This window comes from Chlorocebus sabaeus, chromosome 11, assembly GCF_047675955.1.
Source record: "Chlorocebus sabaeus isolate Y175 chromosome 11, mChlSab1.0.hap1, whole genome shotgun sequence".
Lineage (NCBI taxonomy): Eukaryota > Metazoa > Chordata > Mammalia > Primates > Cercopithecidae > Chlorocebus > Chlorocebus sabaeus.
Genome location: NC_132914.1, coordinates 103,941,239 through 103,963,009, shown reverse-complemented (window position 1 = coordinate 103,963,009; position 21,771 = coordinate 103,941,239). Strand labels below are relative to the sequence as shown.

The window sequence follows — 21,771 nt, the reverse complement described above, 5'->3', positions numbered from 1 at the left end:
CAGTACCCCATCTTTATTCTCTCCCCTTTCTAAGGCTGAAATGGGGTTAAAAGAAAACAAGCATTTCCAGCTGTACATGTATTTCCTAGCCAAGAGTCAGCCATCTCACCTTCTTTATATGCTTAATTTCCAGAGAAAAAGGAGCAAAAAAATCAAATATAAAGAGTTAAACTGGTCGGGCATGGTGGCTCACACCTGTAATCCTAACACTTTGGGGGGCCGAGGTGGACAGATGGCTTGAGCCCAGGAGTTTGAGATCAGCCTGGGCAACACGGCAAAACCCCATTTCAAAAAAAAAAAAAAAAAAAGAGTTAAACCATTGTTCAATTTAGAGACCAAGCAAGCTAACAACTCAGTGACACACCAGACTCATTATGACTCTCACCGCAGGTTTCATACCCTATGAATCAGCTCTAAAAAGCTCAGGATCAGGAGTCGGACAACCTTGAGTTTGAGTCCAGTCTTACTGCTTACTAAAGGTGTAAACTTGGCCAAGTTATTCAACTTTACTACCTATATCAAGTTTTCCTTATCTTTTTATAAGCATGGCACCTTGCACATAGTAGTGTTCAATGGCTACTACTGTTATTGTTGAATAACCTATGGTGTGGTGTCTGGCCAAATATTGACCTATTAGAGAGCTAGGAGTAATTTCGTAGATTTCTAAAGATACACTCAAACAGTACTACTACACGGGAATAAACCTAATTGGGGTGGTGTGTGTTGTGCTGTTTCATGAACAGAGATTGCTTCTATAACTAAAAATCAGAAACAGATTAGATAACATAATCTGGACATAGGAACAAAGTATAACAAAGGAACAGCCCACTAAACATGTTTCTCTGCAAAAACCCACAGAGTGAACTCAAAGAGTCAGAGCCCAACTTCCAAAGTAGAAAACAAAAAGTCCTCTTACATGGTCCTGGATATTTACATATTTTATTCAAATGTAGAGGCTATATTTATAGAACTGTCCCAATATTAGGTTTCTATCAATCAGGTTCTTCTAGCACATGAATTAAGACCTCACTGTAAGCAGTCTTGTTTTCTTCTCCTATGAGGACTACTACTAGAGACCTAGCTAGCTGTCTGTATCTTAAATACCTTTCATTTGGCCAAAAACTTGCCATACTTCAAAACTGGAATCCTGTTGGAATTTGCTATGTATGCGGTAATCATACGTCCAGGTGGCCTGTAGGGCCACCAAGCCACCTCTCTGGTTATCATCATAGTTGATGAGTCATCTATTAAACGAGGGGGTTGGGCCCTATTAACTTTGAGTTTCCTCTAACATAAAATATCCTGTGATGTAAGGAATCCAGGTATGGAGGTATGATACTACTCCATACCTCAGGGCCCTTAGTCACAGTTTGTTGTTGATAATCATGATAATGGTGGCAACTAATCTCTCTACTAAATCTGTTATTAGAGAAGGCCTGAGGTCTGGGCACTGTGCCTCACGCCTGTAATCTCAACACTTTGGGAGGCTGAGGCCCAGAAGTTCAAGACCAGCCTCCAGCCTAGGCAACATGGTGAGATCCCCATTTCTAGAAAAAAAAAGAACAGGCCTGTGGGGAGCAAGAGCTTGAACAGTCTAGACTAGAATGATACATACTTCCCCAAATTAACAGTTCATTCTATAACTAAAGTGGAGGTGATTAGGACTCAACAGTAGCCAAAGGATTCTGTATCTGTGGATTCAACCAATCATGGCTTGAAAATATTTGGGAAAAAAAAAATTGTGCCTGTGTTGAACAAGTGCAGGCTTTTTTTCCCTTGGCATTATTCCCTAAATAATACAGTACAACTATCTGTATAGCATTCACATTGTATTATGTATTATAAGTAATCTAGAGATTATTTAAAGTATATACGAGAGGCCAGGCACAGTGGCTCACGCCTGTAATCCCAGCACTTTGGGAGGCCCAGGTGAGCGGATCACTTGAGGTCAGGAGTTCACCACCAGCCTGGCCAACATGGTGAAACTCTGTCTCCACTAAAAATACAAAAATTAGCCAGGCATGGTGGCACACATCTGTAGTCCCAGTTACTCGGGAAGCTGAGGCAAGAGAATCACTTGAACCTGGGAGGCGGAGGTTGCAGTTAGCCGACATCAAGCCACTGCACTCCAGCCTGGGCGACAGAGCAAGACTCTGTCTCCAAAAAAAAAAAAAGTATATAGGAGGATATGCCCAGCACTTTGGGAGGCCGAGGCGGGTATATCACCTGAGGTTGGGAATTCGAGACCAGCATGACCAACATGGAGAAACCCTGTCTCCACTAAAAATACAAAATTAGCCGGGCATGGTGGTGCATGCCTGTAATCCCAGCTTCTCAGCAGGCTGAAACAGGAGAATCACTTGAACCCAGGAGGCGGAAGTTGTGGTGAGCCAAGATCGCGCCATTGCACTCCAGCCTGGGCAACAAGAGCAAAACTCCATCTCAAAAAGAAAAAAAAAAAGGAAGGTGTGCCCAGATTATATGCAAATACTATAGTGTTTTTTATCAGGGACTAAAGCATTCAAAGATTTTGGTATCGACAAGATTCTGGTATGCACAGGAGATCCTGGAAGCAATCCCCTTTGGATATTGAGGAATAACTGTAGTATACCACTCCTGAAAAAGAAACTTTTTCTGTGCTCAAAAACACAGAAGAGACAGGGTAAAGGCAACACAGCCCTGCAAAAAGATCCCTGGATATGGAATCTGAAGACCAGGTCTGCCATTTCCTAGGAATTAATATAAGATGACACACGAAATGTGAAAATGCTTGGGATAATACATAGCACATAGCAGGTACTCAATAAATGTTAACAGGTGAATTTAGAGGAGAGAAAAACAACTGCTCCACCCATTAAACAAACAAACAAACAAAAACACTTGCCTATGCTTAGACCTATGCTCTTTTATGCCCTTGACAAACAGACAAGTTTCATTCTTTCCGAGATAGATAGATCTTTCCTCTCTCCAAGATAACAAAGGTCAGTGAATGAAGCAAGAAGGTTTGGAAATGAGAGTCTATATATATAACATAGTAGAAATTAGATGTTTCCTGGAGCCCGACAGGTATCTCGGAAAGTGGTACAAAGTATTTTGCTACCCATTAGAAAAAGAAGGGAAAGAATGGAGCATTATTTCCAATTTTTAATATTGTGCTATGCCAACTCATGCCACGTTTAATTTTTTTGTTCAAAGCTAACAGTTACGGAGTGCCTCCTCAGTGGCAGGCACTGTTCTGTATGCTTTACACATGTAACTCATTTAATCCTGATAACAAGCCTATGATATAGTTACTATTATTATCTCCATTTGGCAGATGAGGAAATTAAGCCACAGCAAAGTTAAGTAACTCATCTTAGGGCCACACAAGCCATTAAGTTGAGAATCAGTGGCCAAGCTGGCTCTGGCCACACCTTTTAGGTACCCTGGTTATTTTAACTGTAACTTACTGAGTGCTTCCTAGCTGCATTGTGCCCAGTGTTGGCATTACATTTCATTTAATGTAATCCTCACAATAATTTAAGAGAATGGCGATATTATCCCTATTTTACAGATAAGGCAACTGAGATTCACAGGCTTAATATAATTTATCCATAGTCATAAAGCTAATAAATGGCAGAGTTGGGATTTGAACCAAGTTTATCTGATGCCAAATCCCACCACCTTTCCACTATATTTGACTGCCTCCTTTCAAGGACTAGCTTTATTAGAGGAATAAGGTAGCATAAAGAACCTCTCCACTACTCTCCCAAACAACGAACCAGTCTCTGTCTACAGCATTCATTTCTCTCTGTTGGACTCCTTAATGCCCTATGATCACCTCATAATCCAAACATTTCTCAAATCCATTTTTCCAGACAAGGAAACTCAAGTATATGGTACCCAACTATTTTTTTGAGGGTTCCAAATTCCATATACCACAGAGCTGGGCAATTTAATTCCACCTCCCCATTCTTACTGCCTGAACCACTGTGATCATACATTCACTTCCTATTCATCTGCTCTCAAAATCTCTCCCTTTGAGGGGCACAACCTCACTGCAGTATGATGCTCAGCCATTTTCTTTGTACTATAATCAGCCCTACTATACTGGCCCTACTATAGTCAGTATTAAATATGAGAGATTTCTGGCCAGGCACGGTAGCTTACACCTATAATCCCAGCACTCTGGGAGGCCAAGGTGAGAGCATTGCTTGAGCCCAGCAGTTTGAGAGCAGCCCGGGCAACATAGTGAGACCCCATCTCTACAAAAAATGAATTTAAAAAGTTAGCCCAGTGCTGTGGCACACACCTGTAGTCCAGCTACGTGGGAGGGGCAGCGGGGAGGAGATGGAGGCTGCAGCGAGCCATGATCACACCAGCGCACTCCAGCCTGGGCGACAGATGCAGACCCTATCTCCAAAAAGGAAAAAGAAGGGAGTGCTTTCTTCTGAAAGAGCTAACTGACCCAATTCACATCTAGTCAGAGCACTCTCAGGCTTGATCCTAAAATTATAAGTGTTTGGGAATTTTCTGAAACATTTCAGATACCACCTTAAGCAAGACACACCATGCAAAACAACCTTAAAAACATTCGCAATACAAAAGGGGAGCTGGAGATGTTCAGGTTTTAAGCTCTGACAGCACCTGGCCAGGAGTGGTAAGCAGATACCAACCTGGAGGGAGACCAACGAGAAGAGATAAATTGGAGGACGCAAATCTGGAGTCTAATTAGTTTAGCCATAAAGGGAAGGAGAAATATTAAAGAAGGTGATTATATCCAGTTGAAGGTTTTTCCTCCTTCCTCCCCACAGAAACAAATTCCTATTTATTGCTGGGTATCTGGCATATAATAAGTGCTAAATAAACATTAGTTGATTCAACAAATGGCCAAGTTCTCTGTTGTATTTCTTGCTTCTGAAAATCAGTTTGAAGCTGCCTCATGCCTTTTCTGGAAAGCAGTAATAAATCGAGTTAAATCATTATAATCTCCACAACATGTACAACTATGCATTAAATGAGTTATTCCTAAATTCGGCAGACATGTTCAACAGTAAAGCATATCAGAAAGTGAGGGAGCTAAGATATGAATAGAGAGAACCTGCGTATCCTCCCAAGGAAAGCAACACAGTACGGTAGAAAGAGCGCTGGACTTGAGGTTGGACCACCTAAATTCAAATCTCAGCTCTATCTCTCAGGGGCTGTGTGGACTTGGGACCACATTATCATCCTAAATTTTATCATTTGTGAATTGGGGAATACCATCACTCTCCTCACAGGGTTGTTGGGAAGATTAAACGGGAATTCAGCCGCCAGCATGCCATTTCTGCCCCGGGTGGAAAAGATTCAAAAATAAGACACAAATTGTCAATAATACAAAGTGGATGGATGCCGTGGGGGGCACAAAGCAAACACTGAAGGGGAGATGATGTACGGGGGCAAAGGAAAGAAAAACATTAACAGTTAGGTTGTGACCTAGTGTTGGGTTTGTTTTCACAGAAGGGAGTCGCCAGTCATTCCTATAAAGCAGTCTTCTAAACCAAAGGATAAAGGTGTGGTAGGCTATCTTTTGAAGTAAGCATGTAAAATTCCTGGAAGGAAAAGTAATGAAGAGCTAACGGTTCTTAGAAAGAGGTTCAGAGAAGCGACTGGGATTTATAATAAGATACTTTTTTACAGCAGAGTTGTAAAGTGGAAAGAACTAAACTGGAATACCAGCTCCAAGTATGACCTTGGGCAAGTTATTTAACCAATCTAGAGTCTCAAATGCAAAATGCAGATAATACCTCACAGGATTGCTGTAAGATTAAATGAGATAATGGATAGGAAAGCTGTTAATGCGATACAAATAATAGGTATCATTAGGAGTTACATTCTCCACCCACTTACAACATTATATGTCCATGACCTTGGGCGTGATTTCAGCTCTTTGTACCTCGGTTTCCTCATCTATAAAATGGGGAGGATGATACCATCTACCCTATAAACACTCTGAGGATCAAAGGAGACCATAGATGAGACATCAATGCCTTGAAAACCGTACAATGCTAAAGCTATAGAAAGAACTGCCATCGTTGCTGATACGTTTTATACATGTCAAGGGCCGTGTTTATGCAGGGAAGCATGTATTTTTATACCGTACAGGTGAGGAAGCCTCGCATGCATTTATGCATCCAGGAGTGAGGCACGGGGCACAGATGCACATCTATGGATTCCGGGGGTGTGACTTGCACGCTTGAGAGGAGGACCGGAGGTCAAGCTGCTGGGCCAGGAATCAGAGGAGTGGGCGCTAGAGTGGGGATAGTGGGATGCAGGATGCATGGATGGAAAAGGCTGGGGGCACAAACACGCATGCCCAAGCCGGAAACGTTTTCGGGGGAGAGCAATGCGCATCCCCGGAATGAAGGGGGTGGGGAAGGATGCGATGTGCAAGCACGGAGGGCGGCCCGGGGGTGCGATACCGCACGCCCGGGGCCAGGACTCTTTACCTTGTCGCTGTAATCCCTCAGGACCCGCTCGATAGCCCCCGCTTCGCCGGCCCGGACGATGTAGAGGGCGCGCTCCTCATCCATGGCCGCAGGTGCGGGGGAGCCGCGGCCGCTCTGCGCGCCCAAGCCGCTGCCTCCAGGTAAACGCCTCGCGCCCCCGCTCGCTCCGTCCCAGCTTCCTTCCTTCCCTCCTTCCCTCCCTCCCTCCTGCCTCCAACCCGCCAGCCTCCGCCCGGGCCGGCCCGACGTCACCGCCCCTCAACTTTCACCCCGCGACGTCACCGCTCCCCCAGCAACCGGCGCCTCACGGCCGCCCCCGACAAGGCCCAGGACTTGGTAGAGGCCTGGCTAGCGGACCGAGGCGGAGTCAGGCCCAAGGTCCTCCTTGCTCTCCTGCCTCTCCCTCCCTAGGAGAAGTGTCCAGTCTTTTAAGGGGGCTTTCACAGACTGAACCGTTCTTTCCTGACCCTCCTCTATGAATCATTCTCAGCGGACAAGAGCAACCCGGCTCTTCCCCGCCCATCTATGAACCAGCCGCTAAATGGACTGCAATTCCCTGCATGCAATGGGGTTATCCCGCTCTTCCATCTAATTTACTGGAGTGCCGAATGGCATGCTGGGATTAGTAGTCATCCAGCCGGAAAGACTTCCCGCCAAGGGCATGCTGGGAACTGTGGTACCGCGAAGGCCGGAAACGGGAGTCTGGCGGCCGCCTGAGGCCAGCGGCGGGGAGACCGTTAGAGAGAGGGTGTAAGCCTCTACTTCGGTGTAGTTCCTTATGCCGCTGACTCTCCTGCTCCAGCCTTGGCTGGCGGGGCTGGCTGGACTGGCTGACGGTCGCGGAAACTGCCATGCCTTGGTGGGAACTGTCAAGCACCGGTTTAATTCCCTTTTCTCATTTAGCGGTTTCGGTCTCGAAATTCCTTCCACTCTTTTTTGCATTCTTGTTATGTACTCAGCTACAGTAATGTGGGAAATAATCGGAGGCAGTTATCTGTATAAAAGAGGACTCGGCGATTTTCTGCCTTAATACTAATCTCTAGCATGCATCTCGTGCCACCGGGGCTCCAGACTCTCTTAGGTGATTTCCCCATATCCTCTAATTCTCCCAACACAAATTTTTGTGGAAATAAAAAGGAACTCGAATAGTTTTAAGTAATTTATCCTAAGTCACACGGCCAGAGAATGGGAAAGTCGAGGTTTGAAACCAGGCCTTACCCCGCGAAGTGGCTGCTCTCCGACCACCGAGAACTGTAATAATACCGGTACAGTAGCGGCGGTGGTGCTGACAAAGGTTCCCATTGCCCCAGTGGAGATTACGTGTCAGGCGTTCTGTTAATACTTCACCAGTGTTAGCTCTATCAATTACATACACATGCATTCAACAAATATTTGAGAGCCTGTGTTGTGCCCAGGCACTGTTAAATGCAGTGTGGATACAGTGGGCCCAAAGTAAAGTCCCTGCCTTCATGGAGCTTCCATTCTAGTGAGCACCCATATCAGTTATTCTCATATTAAGATGAGGAAACTGAGTCTTGGAGAGGGTAATTGGTTAACTTATCAAAATTGCAGATTTTTGGAAATTGAATTTGAACTCAGAGCCTGTGCTCTTTCTGCTCTCCCAAGCTTTTTTTGATGGAGAGTGGATGAATTCTCCAGGTAATTTCAAGTTTTCCATTCCAAGCAGCCTTTACCCGTAGTCGTCCTTGATGTCTCCCCTACCAGTCTCTCCCTCTTGAGCCGTGCTGAAGAGGAACTAGAGGGGGCAAAAGTTTATTCATCTAATGATTGAATTTCTTCTATGCTGTGCTAGATATTCTGCTAGATGCTGGGAATTTGGAAATAAGAACGAACATGGGACCTGAGTTTATGGAGCTTTTGGTCTTTCTGTGTATTATACTTTCCATGCAGTAAACATTTATTGAGCATATTTGTTGAGTCAGGCATTGGGTTAGGTGCTCTGTAATAAATTAAGTCAGAAAGATTTTAATCCATCTCTCCAAAAAGCACATTTTGGTAAGGTCATGGAATAGTTAGCTGAATTCCTAAGCTAATAGTAACATCTTGCGATTGTTTTCAACAGTTTACAGAACATTTTAATACTTCTCATCTCAATGGATCATTGGGGAAGGTATTGTTCCCACTTTATAGATAAGAAAACAGGGTCAGACGAGTTAAGTAACAAGAACTGGGACTCAAACTGAGAGCTGTTAACAAAGTATTTGGGTGCCTACTCTGTGTCCAGTACAGTATTAAGTGCTTTGGGGGTATCCATATATTTATTTTTGGAGCAAGGGTCTCCCAGAGAGGATATTAAACAAGCACAAAGTATCTTATTTCCATAGAGATGTTTCTCTTTAGAATTTTTAGAAGGTCTCTGACATTTCAGACACATGTCTTTGAAATGTCTGTTTGCCAGAAATAGGCTATGTTTTTAGGCTCCAACTCTGTACTTCTAAAAAGAGATTTTAAAAATGTAAAAACAGATGAATTAATGACTTGGGAAGTTGTACTTTAGTAATTTTAATTAAATGTTCATATTCTGATTTTATAACTCAAAGGGATCTTTCACTCTAATTCAAGTCATCTTTTGACCACTGACGAGACTCTGGTTCCAGAAAAATTAAGTGGCTTGTCCAAGGTCAATAGTTACAAGCAGACTCTGGGAATGGAGCCGAGACTAGCTGAGTCCTAGGTCACTGCATCACTTTACCTCCTTGAATATTAGTTATGGGATACTTTCAGGGACTAGAGGCTCTAGTCGTGTTCTGACTCCACTTCCTGGTGATGCTTGAGTGGCATGATAGCAAGGAATTAAGATTTAGAGCCTTGGTAATCAAAGCAACAAATATTTTTTCACAAGTTGTTGCTCTTAGAAGCAGTAATATAGTAATCCTATATATATCTACGGACAGAGCTTTTAAATTCTTTAAATATCTTCACGTAGATTATTTGGTTTAATCCTTGCTATAGCTGAAATCGCAAGGTCAATAAGAGGCACATTTTCTTTTTTACAGAGAAAAGGGAAGTTCAGAGTATTGATTAGCTGGCTCATAAGCAAAGAAGTTTGCTAATAAGTGGTATATTTAAGGGCTAGAAGCACCCTGGGCTCTGATAACATGAAATGTTATGGACTTTCATGTTAGGGCCAATGAAAAAGCCTGCAAATAGATACTAGTCATTTATTTTGGACTTTGATATATCCTGCTGTGGCATTTCCTCTTGCCATGACAATGGGCTAGTTGGAATGTGCCAAATTGAAGGTCTTTAATGAGTACCTGGTGCTAACAGCTTTTAAAATTTAACTGTTGTAATACTTAGAATACATTTTCTTTAGGAGAAAGCAGAAATTTAAAGCCTTAGCAGCTTGGTCTATTGGCTACAGCTCCAGAATTGGAGTTCAGAGAATTCCACTAATTCAAGATATGACTTGTCACTCAGCAACCACCACCTCACTATGTGAGGCCACTCACTCAACTTTTCTTGAGGTTTAGAAATTTAGAACTGAAATAATAGCTGGATTGTCCCACAGTGTCCTTAGCTGTTAAACTAAGGGATTGATCCAGATATAATTTCAGTTCTAAATTTTTCAGTTCTAAAATTTTGTGATTCTCAGAAAAACAAAACCACCTTTAAATATGCTCATTCTTTAGAAAAACCTATTAATAAGAGTGGGGATGTGAAAAATCAATATGTGCAAATCAAATATCAATATGATATGTGCAAATCATCCCTTGGGCATACCTCCAAAGATTCTGATTCAGTTGATCTGTGGTGAAATCTGGATACTGGTAGTTTTAAAAGCTTCTCAGTTGATTTGAATAAGCAGCTAGTATTGAGAACCATTGGATCAATATTTTGATAGAGTATCTACCACTGAATTGGTTTTTTGATAGACCCCCAAACTCATGTTCATGTATCTCATTAGTCTTTGAGAAATAACCTGACAATATGAAAGTTATTTTTTTGGCCAGGCGTGGTGGCTCATGCCTGTAATCCCAGCACTTTGGGAGGCCGAGGTGGGTGGATCACCTGAGGTCAGGAGTTCGAGACCAGCCTGACCAACATGGAGAAACCCCGTCTCTACTAAAAAAAAAAAAAAAAATACAAAATTAGCTGGGTTTGGTGGTTCATGCCTGTAATCCCAGCTACTCGGGAGACTGAGGCAGGAGAATTGCTTGAACCTGGGAGGCGGAGGTTGCGGTGAGCCGAGATCGCGCCATTGCACTCCAGCCTGGACAACAAGAGCGAAACTCCATCTCAAAAAAAAAAAGTTATTTTTATTTCATCTTTTACCAAGAATTCTGTCTCAGCCGAGCGCGGTGGCTCATGCCTGTAATCCGAGCACTTCAGGAGGCCAAGGCAGGTGGATCTCTCGAAGTCAGGAGTTCGAGACCAACCTGGCCAACATGGGGAATCCCCATCTCTACTAAAAATACAAAAATTAGCTGGGCGTGGTGGTGCATGCCTGTAATCCCAGCTACTTGGGAGGCTGAGGCAGGAGAATCTCTTGAACCTGGAAGGCAGAGGTCACAGTGAGCCAAGATGTGCCATTGCCCTCCAGCCTAGGTGACAGAGCGAGACTCACTGTCTCAAAAAAAAAACAAAAACAAAAAACAAAAGAAAAGAAAAAGAATGTAGTCTTCCTTTGATAGCAAAGTTACTTAACATAGTTTTATCCTTTAACCCATATTTAGTGCTCACTGGAGCACAGCATTGTCTTAGATACCATAAAAAATTTTAAAAAGTAGAAATAATTGATTCTGTCCTTTGGGAATATAAGAAACAACTAAATAATACAGCGATCTTTTTTACTGATAGGAAAAAAAAAAGTTTGCGTAGTACTGTGTAAATCAAAGCAAGATAAACATTAATGGGAAGAAGAGTAGTCAGAGTAGTCTTCTTGAAGGAGGTGATCTATAAAGAGGGATGGTAGAGAGAGCATAGAGGGCTCCAAGACATGGGGAAATGCTGTGAGAAAAGGTCAGGAGGCCAAAATTAACAAGATGCTTGTTGAGAAATGATACCAAGTTGGTTGAACTTGAAAGCCAGCAATGGAGATTTCTTAGAGGTCAGTGGGAAAGGAAAAGTTAAATGTGAAAGATGTTTCATAATCAATGATGACTCTATAACCAGCCAGTCCAACTTCAACTTACAACATGTTGCATTCCTGAAAACGTTACCTTACAGTGCTGTATGACATAAAATTAAATAGAATTGGGAGACAGGAAGGGAGAGTCTGTTGCTGACTGTCTTCACATCTTTATGCACATTATTTTATCTCTATCTCATAAAATTAGAGTTGGACTAGATGACTTCAAGGGTTTTTTTTTTTCCCCCCCAACTCTTAAAAATTTACTTGATTCAGCCTTTCAGCACCTTTGTGAGGTTCCTCAGTAATATTCACTGTATTTTGATTGCTTAAATTGAGTCCATGCCGTTAGTCCTAGGCAAATGTCCCTCTAGTTGTTTAATATTGATTGGCTACCCACAGTGGGACTCTTAGATTAAGCACACAAAATGGGCTCTGCCCTTTAGGAGTTTTTATTTACCCAAGAGCAGGAATGTGGGTCAGACCTATTTGCATCTCGCTGACTTGGAATCCCATCCAAACACCTCTTGGGAAAACCAGCGCTTTGGGTGGCAATGCTGTAATGTGGTGAAAGAACCCGGACTGAGAACTGGAAAACCTGGTTTTTAGCCCTGACTCACTGTGTGAGTCTCAGAAGCCGATCATTTGTCAAATTCCTTGAAACCCTTCTGGCAACCAATTTTTTGTATCTAACAGGAAAACCTGAAGCCAAAAGACTCTAGTTTGAATTTTAACTCTGGGTGTACAGGGATAAATCACTTGCCGTCTTTGAGCACCGATTTTTCTCAACGTAATGAGCATAATTATACCTACTTTGCAGTAAGTTGGAAGGGTTAAAAGAGATGGCTGTCAAAGTGGCCAGCAAGGCGGACCTGGCAAGGAGTAGCCACTAAAATGTTAGCTGAACTGGAATGAAAAATGCAACCTTCCTTAGAAAGATGTGAAGATTCAGGGCTGAGCATCTTGCTGTTCCTATGGATGCACAAATGCATGACTTTTGATGTTGCTGCTGTTGTTTTTAACGACAGCAAAGTGATTCCAATGCGCTGTTTTGGTCTTTAGACTTTGAAGTTAACATTTTAACACTGACATGCTGTAAGATAGTTTTCGGATAGTGACTGTTATGTGTATGTGTGTGTAAATAGGAATCTAAAACACTCTTTCAGTACTCCCTTCCCATATCGATGCCTTTGCAATTAAGTTTATTGAGATTCACATGTCAGAGGAAATATATTCTCACAACCTTTCTTCCCACCACCTCTTTTGCAGTAAGGCATTAATTTACTTACCAACATTTGATTAAACTCTTAAGGTTCAACCCTAGGAGGAGGTGGCGGTGGACAAAGGATTATTGTCATTCATCATCAACACATTTTAGTCTTCCCCTCGAGTTGCCTATGAAGGATTAGCATTTCCCTGAAAGGAGGAGGACAGAATAAATTGCGTCTACCGCCAAAGAACTGCCAGCTCCTTTCAGCTGGGGGCACATACCGGGAGCTTTTCCCATATTAGTCAGCTTTATCTCAACTTTTGGGCAGTGCCTACATCTGAATTTCATGGGTTTCAGGGTCAGTCAAAACAGAATTGTAGGGCTGTTGAGGTCAGAGGCCACCTCTGTCAAAGGGTAGTGACCTTAACAGCAAGAGGTAGCCAGTCTCCTCAGTGCTCCCTCCTCCCCCACCCCAGTGACTTCATTCTAGTGAATGCTTGGCTCATTGCACGCCCCCCTGCAGAGCTTTTTTTTCGACCTGGTAATAAAAATCCTCTGTGACCTGGTATTTTTTTTTTTTTCATTATTATTTTCTTTTATTCCTGTTTCTCTATAGAATAACCAAATCTCGGTCATACATAATGCACTGGTTTGTATGTACGTTGGGAAAGGACAGAGGGAAAGGTAGTCTGCTATTTATTTACAGTGAGCAGAATGCCACCTCTGGTTTAGGGGAAGATCAGCTTAGAAACTGCCTGCATTTTGTGAGCACAAAAATTTCCCAAAACTTTTGAAACTCTCTTCCACCCCAGTAAGTTCTATTACTGCAGTCAAGGTTGATTTTTAAAACTGCAGAACTGCTCAGGAGAGGGGAATGGAAGTTGGGATAGGGGTGGGCGGGTGGGAAGAAAAGTAGGAAGGAGGAAGAGTGTGCTTTGGTAGAAAAAGCACAGATAGGCTCTGGAGTAGTATTTCTTTTATTGTGTGTTAAAAATTAATATATAGAGAGAGACAGAGTCTCACTGTGTTGCCATGGTCTTAAACTCCTGGCCTCAAGTGATCCTTTCTCCTTGGCCTCCCAAAGTGCTGTGATTATAGGTGTGAGCCACTGTGCCTGGAGTAATTTTCAGATCCCAGCTCTGCCCCTTAAACTGTAACCTTCAGCAAGGCATTAAGCTGTTCATAGTCTCCGTTTCTTCCCCTGTAAACAGAAGCGATTATGCCACTGGTATTGCAGGGAACTTGTGAGCAGCAGATATGGTGAGTCCAATGTGCCTGGTACAGAGAAGACTTCAATAAATGGGAGACTCCATGGATTAAGGCAGATCTATTGCAGAAATGTGCCCTTGAGTGTGAGGTGAGGAAAGAGTGTTGCAGACTTCTCATTTAAAGATCATCCTTCTGCCTCAACTATATTTTGGTTCTTAAGACATCTTGCAGTTTATTGTTTCTGAGAGGTATAGCAGATGCCAAGACGTTCTGGATACCGTCCCTCACAGGGGCACAGTTTGATAGTTCCTTGAGAAGTCACTCTTTTAAACTTCACTCAGAGGCTTTTCTTTTCTAGGAGAAGACATAAATACCAAGTATCAGCACTTCAACTCTTTCTAAGGCTGATTCTCTTACCCCTGCTGTCACGGTCAGACCTCATTATTTTTCATAATAGATTTTAAACAGCTGGTTTTAGCTCTTGAGGCATTTATGATGAGAAAGGGAGGCATATAACTGGGGAGTCCTATTTCTCCCGCCCACCATCTCTCTTCACCCACACTCCTTTCCTAGCAACAGCTCTTTCTTCATCTCTTGTGGCCCACGTCTTCCGTCCCACCTACACCAGCAGCAGCAAAATATGGGGGTGAGAGGGTGGCGGCAGGGTTGGGGGAGGTTGAGACACAGGAGGGGGATTGGGGGAAGAGCTTCAGGGAGGAGGCTGGTGAAGCACAAAAGGTTCTGACCTTCTTGGAATAAGGGGAAGCCCCAAGCACTGTGTCCAAGCTGGCTTAGCTTGGGAGGGTGCCAAGGAACTGAAGCAGAGAAGTTCCAGGTTAGAAGGGCAGGCGGCAAAGTGGTAGGGAGGTGGGGGTAGCTGAAGGGAGAACAGAACAGCACAGTTTAGGGAAAGGTTTGTCAGCTAAGGGAAAACTATGCACGGTGTAGGTTACTGTGGAGTGCCAGTACTTGCACAGAGCATGGTTCTCCACTCTGGACAAACAATGCTGCAAAAGAGAAACTTGGGCCACATGTTCAGGGAATAGTAGTAGTCCCTGAAGTTTAGAACTTGAGGGCGGAAGGGATCGTGTTTCTCAACCTTGACTGCATATTCAATCACCTGAGGAGCTTAGGAAAATACTGATGCCTGGGTCACGTTCCAAGTCACTATTCATTGTGGGTGGGACCTATACATCAGTATTTTTGTCTTTATTAATTTATTGAGACAGGTCTCTGTCCCCCAGCCTGAAGTGCAGTGGCCCATTCATAGCTCACTGTAAGCCCGAATACCCAGTCTCAAGTGATCCTCCCACCTCAGCCTCCTGAGTAGCTAGGACCGCAGGTGTGTGTCACCACAACTGGCTAATTTTTAAATTTTCTGTAGGGATAGGGTCTCACTATATTGCCCAGGCTGGTCTCAAACTCCTGAGCTCGAGCTCAAGTGATCTACCCATCTCAGCCTCCCAGAATGCTGGGATTACAGGTGTGAGCCACCATGCCCGGCCTTAATTGTTTTCTAATCTTGCAAGTCTGCCTTTAAGCAGTGCAAGAGGTTGGAACAAAATAGCTGTTTGTTTTTGCTATCTTTCCTTCTCTAGATTCACTTCAGACATTTTGACTTTACTTTAAAGCAAATATTAAGGCCGGTTTTGAAGAGAGAGGAAAATTGCCAAACACTGCTCTCCAGAGTTGCACAAGGGAGGATGGGGTTGGACTCATGAGCCTCACTCTGTGTTATAGCACCAGCTGGTGGAGCCAGTGCCTTCTCTCCTGTGGCTCCCTCCCTGAATCACTGCCCAGCTGCCAGTCTTCTCCGTTTTTTGTTTTCCCTAAACAGCCCGTCCATCCTCCTCATCCAGCTCTGCCAGCCGTGGTCCATCGGTGCAGACTGTAAGTTGGAATGTCATAATCATGTAACACACCTGCTTGAGGTCCAGAGTGGGGAGGTGAACAGTTCAAGGTCACATGGCAGTTTCTACAATTTCCCCTCCCCCATTTGGGTTGGACTTACTCCATGGCAAACATTTTGGGTTGGTCTGTGCCTCTCAGAGGGGCGACAGATTCTCTTTCTACCCAGAGCTGGGGTGTACCAGAGGCCTGACAAAGAACACAGCAGGATGGAATCTGAGGACACCAGAGGCCTGCAATGTGGGTGAGCCATCCTGGCTGCTCTTCATGACTTCAGCCAGTTTCAAGCTGGCAGAGTTCTTTTCAGAAAAAGTCCTAAGAGGGGAGGGTCCCTTTATTGCCAAGACTCTTCTGTTCTTCCCCTGACAAGTGACTGGCCCCACTCCCAGCTGCCAACCTTGCCCGAATTTCCCGTTCTGGTGACTGACTAGGAGCTATCAGAGGGAAAGAAGGTGCATTTGAGTCATGTGCTCACAGCAGCTGTCGCCTTTTCCTATTCAGATCTTTCCCGGTTCCAAAGTTGAAAGTTTTAAAACAATTGGGAACATAGGTACTACTCGGCTCCCAAGAGGTAGGCACCTTGTGCTCTGGAGAGAGGAGGCCCAGTGGCCTTTTGCCTTCATCTGAAGCTGCCTTCTTTTCCAGGGTCTTGGTTGTGCTGTGAAAGGGAGGCACACATTTTCTTCCTTGCAAAGTTGCTGAGGTGACCTGTTCTATGGGCTTCAGACCCTTGTTGATTATGACTCGTTTTGCCTAAAGATTTGTGCAGTTAATGAGCTTGTGGCTGTTATGTGTAAATGGGTGTCCTATGCTGTCGTTACCTGACTAAAGAATTTGGTGATTACTTTTTTGTGCTTAGTAAGTCAAAAGTCTGACTTCCTACACCCTTTCATTTATCTAAGTGAGCTCTGGCTTTGAATTGTAAGAGAGACTGGTCTGGTCACTCTTAGGTTTATTTTTGGCAGTGACTAAATCTGAAATTTCATTCTTCCTTTTCCTTACTTTCCTTATATGAAAGCCAATTAATGGATTGTGGACAAAAGATCAAACTAATTGACCATCAGAAAGTGAAATTCAACATCTGCTTTCTTTTTGTAGAACAACATAGCTAAATATAAGGGGATGTTCTGTATTTAATTTTAATCTTAAAAATCATGTTCAGGTATAAATATATTACGTAATAGCAAGTAAGAACTTGGCTTTAAATATAAATCTTTCAAAATGCAAATTGAATTGTCAAGTTCTCATGCCTTTTAGTTAATATACTCACTGCTCCCATTTCTGGACATCTGTGGTTCTGAACTTCTCATAGATCCTAGACTCTTAATGTTTGAGAAAAACACCATCATTGTACTTTGATACCCCACTCCTCTCAACCCCAGAATAAAAATACTGTGCTGGAGAAGAATTTGTTAATACTTATTAAGTATTCAGTAATGTTAGTGTTCTGTTCCAGAAGTTTATTAGCATTTAAAGCACTGCACTTGAAATATCTTTACACCCAGTGATCATTAAAGCATAATGAACTAAGGGATCTCTTAATGGTGTTGGTATCGAAGAATAGTATTCCCTATAAGAGCTGAAAGGTTCCTGCCTTTGGGTGACACTAACCACTGTGCAAACTTACGACACATCTCTGTGTGTAGAAGAACTAGTCCCCTACAAACCTCTATCAGACTGTAGGTGCCATGTTTACTTAATCATTATTCAAGGACAGGATGTGTGGTTTATACACATTTTAATTATTATATGACAAGATGATGGGGAACTGGATAAACACAGCCATATAAGACTACTTACTTTTTCCCTGCCTACTTACACCCTAAGTATTCAGAATGTTATTTATACATACACACACACACACACACACACACACACACAGAGAGAGGTCATGTCAAATGAAAAGTCAGAAGAAAGCAGGTCATTTCAATATTTTTTATTTGAGTGTGAAACCATTCATATCTTGCACAACTGTACAGATAAAACTATTTCCATTTTAGCTGTAGACACAATTATCACACTGAGTGGTGTGATCAAAGATTTTATTTACAGAACAATTGCTAAAACATCCGATGTCATATTTCCATTTATTTCTTACCCATAGGGTAATAGGTCCACCATAATTGCTTGGTGCATTTTATAATACAGAAAGAAAACCTATATTAATCTCTAACAAACCTCACAAATTACTACAAATCTGACAGAAAAATGCCTACAAAAAAATTCTCCAAAAGTACAATACATTTTTATTTCCACACATACACAGTATAGTATAGGCTCAAAGGCACAGCTTTGAATTTTTTTCTATCAAAGTGTCGGATATTATTATAGTTTTATGAAGGAACCATGAAAGTCATTTTCACACTTGGTGCTTGGTAAGTTAAAGTTTGTTCCATCCAGTTTCACAAAGTTAACACGGCAGAGCTGAGTGTGATACTCAATGCCATAAATCCACATTCTCATAGAACTTAAAAAAAAAAAAAAAAAAAAAAAAAAACCTTCCTGCCTTTTGCTGACACTAGCCATTGTGCAAACTTAAGACAAATCCTTGTATGTAGAAGAACCAGTCTCCTACAAACCTCAATCAACTTAAGGCAATACAGAACAGACCTCTTCCTTCCCTCAAGACAGTGCTTACATTCCAAGACAATGCAGGTACTGTGACAGATGTGGGTTATGACAGAAAATCTAGAGTTTCCAGATAGCTCCCCATTTAGCCCTGGTGCTCCAGGAAGCAGTGATGACACCACCAGGAAGAAGGGATGTGCAGAACACGTCTGAGGGCTGTTCCTTGTACAGTACGATGACAGACAGATGGCAAGGTGAATGCTCTTGGTAAATTATGTGCCCATCCAAGAACACAAACCAGATTCTGTCTCCAGTATCCATCCTTCAAGACTAAAGAGATTTTGTCAACAGGAAAATCAGTAGCTTACTAGAAGTGGTTGCCAACACAAAGCAAAGTCATGGAACAGAGGGAAAAGGCACAGAATGGCCTGCCCGAGATAGTGCTCTATAGAAACAGTCAAGTCTGGCTTGGCTACAGAAACCCAATCCCGCTGACTTTTAGTAAGTCCTGTTTCTGAACTAAAGTTTATTCATCACACATTGAATCCCATCCTCATGTTCATTAGGAAAATGGACACTTAGGAATAGCCCATGAGTTACAATGTATAGAGATAAAGTCTTCTGGGGGATGGGTGTTGGGTTTATTATTATTAATAATTATTATTAATATTAAATATGGATGCCTATGATAGCAGTCATTTAGCCCATCCTGTAGAGGCCTCTCCGTTGATGTAAGCAAAGCCAGGAAAGTGTTGCATGTGCTCATACTCAGAATTCCTGCGCGTTGTCAGGGGTGTATACATGTCACTAGAGTTTCCGTACCTCGTGGAATGCACAGACGGGCTTGTGTAGCACGTGTTGGCGGAGGGCACCTCTGGCCAGCGGGGAGTGACTGGGGTAGGATGCAGTCTGGGAGTACTGCTCATCAAACAAGGTTCCATCCGGGAAGTGGGGCTATTAAAAGGGTACTTGTTGAGGGGAAAGAAATTCCACAAAGTAAAAATTAGCTTGAAGTTGCGTATACACAATATCAGTCATGTTTATAGTTTATGTTAAATTTCTTAAGATGCTATTAATGAGAGTTGATGGAGAGGAATCACTGAACTTCTGCAAGATTGAATCTTGGTCTTAGGGAAGTCAACAGGAGAAATGCCAGAGATTTCATAGCCTGAGTTGGGCTGGTGTTTACTCATGCGGTTATACTGGCTTTCTGTTCCTAATCTGCAATATCTTGGGAAGTCAAACCCAAAATGAGAAACAGCCACACCAGGAATACAGAAAAGTGTGTGTTTGTCACACGCACAAATACACTAGTAACTGCATGTCCAGATAAATAAATATGGATGTACAGATGGATGGTAGTGAGTTTTATTGTTAGTTATGGAGATGTGATAGGTCCTAGTCCATCAACCCAAGAGCATAACACTGCCAAGTAAAATACAATGACGTTATTAAAAAATAACATTTTACAGTTGAATTCAATTATAAACTTCAGCCTAAAAGCAGGCTTTTGAAGAGGAAGCAAGTCAACAATTTCAAAGGTTATTATTAGTGCCTATCATTTAGAGAATGTCTTTCTTTTTGGCTCACATTTGCTGAACTCCTGGAAGATACACGAATAGGAATTGGACTTGGTGTGAATGTGGAGGAAAGAGTCAAGAGAAACCAATTGAGAGCGGCGGGGAGGGGAGCTTTTGTGCAGGTCAGAGGAACAGGTGTTAGTAGCTACAAGAAGAGGGGAAGTAGTTCTAGAAAGGATTAGGAGTAAGAGAAGTGCTTCTGAAGTGCTTCTTCTTTTACATTCTTTTCTGTTACCAAGACAGCTATGCAAATAAGCCCCTGTTAGTAGGATCAGAGGGGAGGAAGGAGAGGAGCTATGGGCTCCCTTTGAGAGCTCCCAGTCTGCAGGCCAGTCAGCACAAAGATTTCTTTGCTGTGCTGAGGGATACCCCACCAAGGACAGGAGCCAATCAACAAGGATGGCCAGAGCAGTGAGGAGGAGAGTGTGTGAATGTATGAATTCTTCTGCTCCCCATCTGTCTTCCCTGACAGTTGGAAAGTGGAGCCCCAGGGGATTAGGTGGGAGGCTGCCTCCTATGAGGGAGACAGACAGGCTGAAGCCTAGACAGCAGGGAGAAGGGGCTATGACAACAATGGCTGCTCCCTGGAGTCTAGGTGGCTACAGGGAACTGCTCTTCCTCTGTGAGTGAGAGCCTAAGAGGAGCTGGGGCAGGTGCTTAGGCCTGAAGCATGCAAAGAGAACCAGCAATTCAGAGGTCAGGAAAGAGGGATCCTAATTCGAGTAGCGAGGGACTTTTCCCCCTACATAGGATGGCATGCCTTACATAGCAAGAGTATAGCCACTTCACAACCAAAAGAACAGTTAGAAAAGACGGAGAAGGGCGTAGGTGGTGTCTGGGAACTCAAGGGAGAAGGCACCAAGGGCTGTTGCCAAGGAGACCATGGACAGCACGCCAAGGCTTTCCTAATCCCAAATCAGATCAGAAACACTGGCACATACCCCTGTGCTCTGCATCATGGGAACCTGCAGGATGCTGTTTGTGTGGCAGCAGTGGTGGACTCTCAGGCCTGCACAGTGGGATTCTAGCACAGGAACCGCTCTAAATCCCAGTGAGACCATAGTAAGATTGGGCCCTGTCCCAAAAAAACAAGATCCCAGGTGTATTAAACAGATAACATTAGGAACTATTACTACAAAATGATCCTTTTTCAGAAAGGTTGCTTGCCCCACCTGATTTTCTCTCAAGTGAACTCCTGGGTGTCACCTCACCTCCTGGTGCTCTTCCTGGCACAGAGGCCTCCCTTCTGGTCCCATGGCATGCCAAGCTGGTTCCAACTCAGGGAATTCTGTCCTACCTGTTCCTTCTGCCTAGAACCTTCTCTACCACCCCTACCCCTGGCTCCTGCCATACCTGCCATTTTGTCATTCTTTCTATCTCAGCTTAAATGTCACCTCCTCAGAGAGACTTTTCTGGAATCCTATCTCAAGAACCTAAATACCCCAGCCTGTGCCTCTTGGGCCGGGGCCTTACCATCCTGCCTGGCAGCTAGCTAGGTCTTTCTTTTGGCTTATATTCATATACTCCTGATGGGGCTTTGCTGTGTTCAACACCATGTGCCCAACATCTGGCATGGTGCCTAGCACCTGGCAGGTGCTAAATAATAGTTAGCAAATGAACATTGGGACATTACTACTAGAACGAATTTTAGGAATCCTGGGATCCAACCCCATGTTGTACAGATGAGAAAGCCAGGCCCCATGAGATCATGTGTCCTGCCCAAAGTCACACAGCAAG

The 21,771-nt window shown here is 43.3% G+C and overlaps 2 protein-coding genes and 1 long non-coding RNA gene across 17 annotated transcripts in view; 1 reads left to right on the top strand and 2 right to left on the bottom strand.

Annotated features, from left to right (window-relative positions):
- The window catches only part of RIC8B (RIC8 guanine nucleotide exchange factor B), a 115,647-nt gene extending 109,076 nt beyond the window's left edge, over nucleotides 1-6,571 (bottom strand). For 6 of the 10 annotated variants that reach the window (XR_499392.3, XR_005239872.2, XR_012094585.1 and 3 more), the window contains exon 1: nucleotides 6,468-6,571. Coding sequence is in view for 7 of the 10 variants with exons in the window: in XM_008004536.3 (XP_008002727.1) it covers nucleotides 6,468-6,551 (84 nt within the window). In the remaining 3 variants the exon portion in view is untranslated. Of the gene's footprint in view, nucleotides 1-5,868; nucleotides 6,327-6,467 lie in introns of those variants that run through there. The other 4 variants (XM_008004534.3, XM_037996586.2, XM_073021062.1 and 1 more) reach the window with 2 other exon arrangements.
- LOC140712794 (uncharacterized) overlaps nucleotides 6,501-21,771 on the top strand; it is a 97,674-nt gene continuing 82,403 nt past the window's right edge. Inside the window, exon 1 of the long non-coding RNA XR_012094587.1 lies at nucleotides 6,501-6,607. This is a non-coding gene — a long non-coding RNA (uncharacterized lncRNA). The remainder of the gene's footprint in view (nucleotides 6,608-21,771) is intronic.
- The window catches only part of RFX4 (regulatory factor X4), a 181,979-nt gene continuing 178,015 nt past the window's right edge, over nucleotides 17,808-21,771 (bottom strand). For 5 of the 6 annotated variants that reach the window (XM_037996587.2, XM_008004541.3, XM_073021059.1 and 2 more), the window contains one exon: nucleotides 17,808-19,422. In XM_037996587.2, the coding sequence (XP_037852515.1) occupies nucleotides 19,150-19,422 (273 nt within the window). In that variant the 3' untranslated portion in view covers nucleotides 17,808-19,149. The remainder of the gene's footprint in view (nucleotides 19,423-21,771) is intronic. The other variant, XM_073021061.1, reaches the window with a different exon arrangement.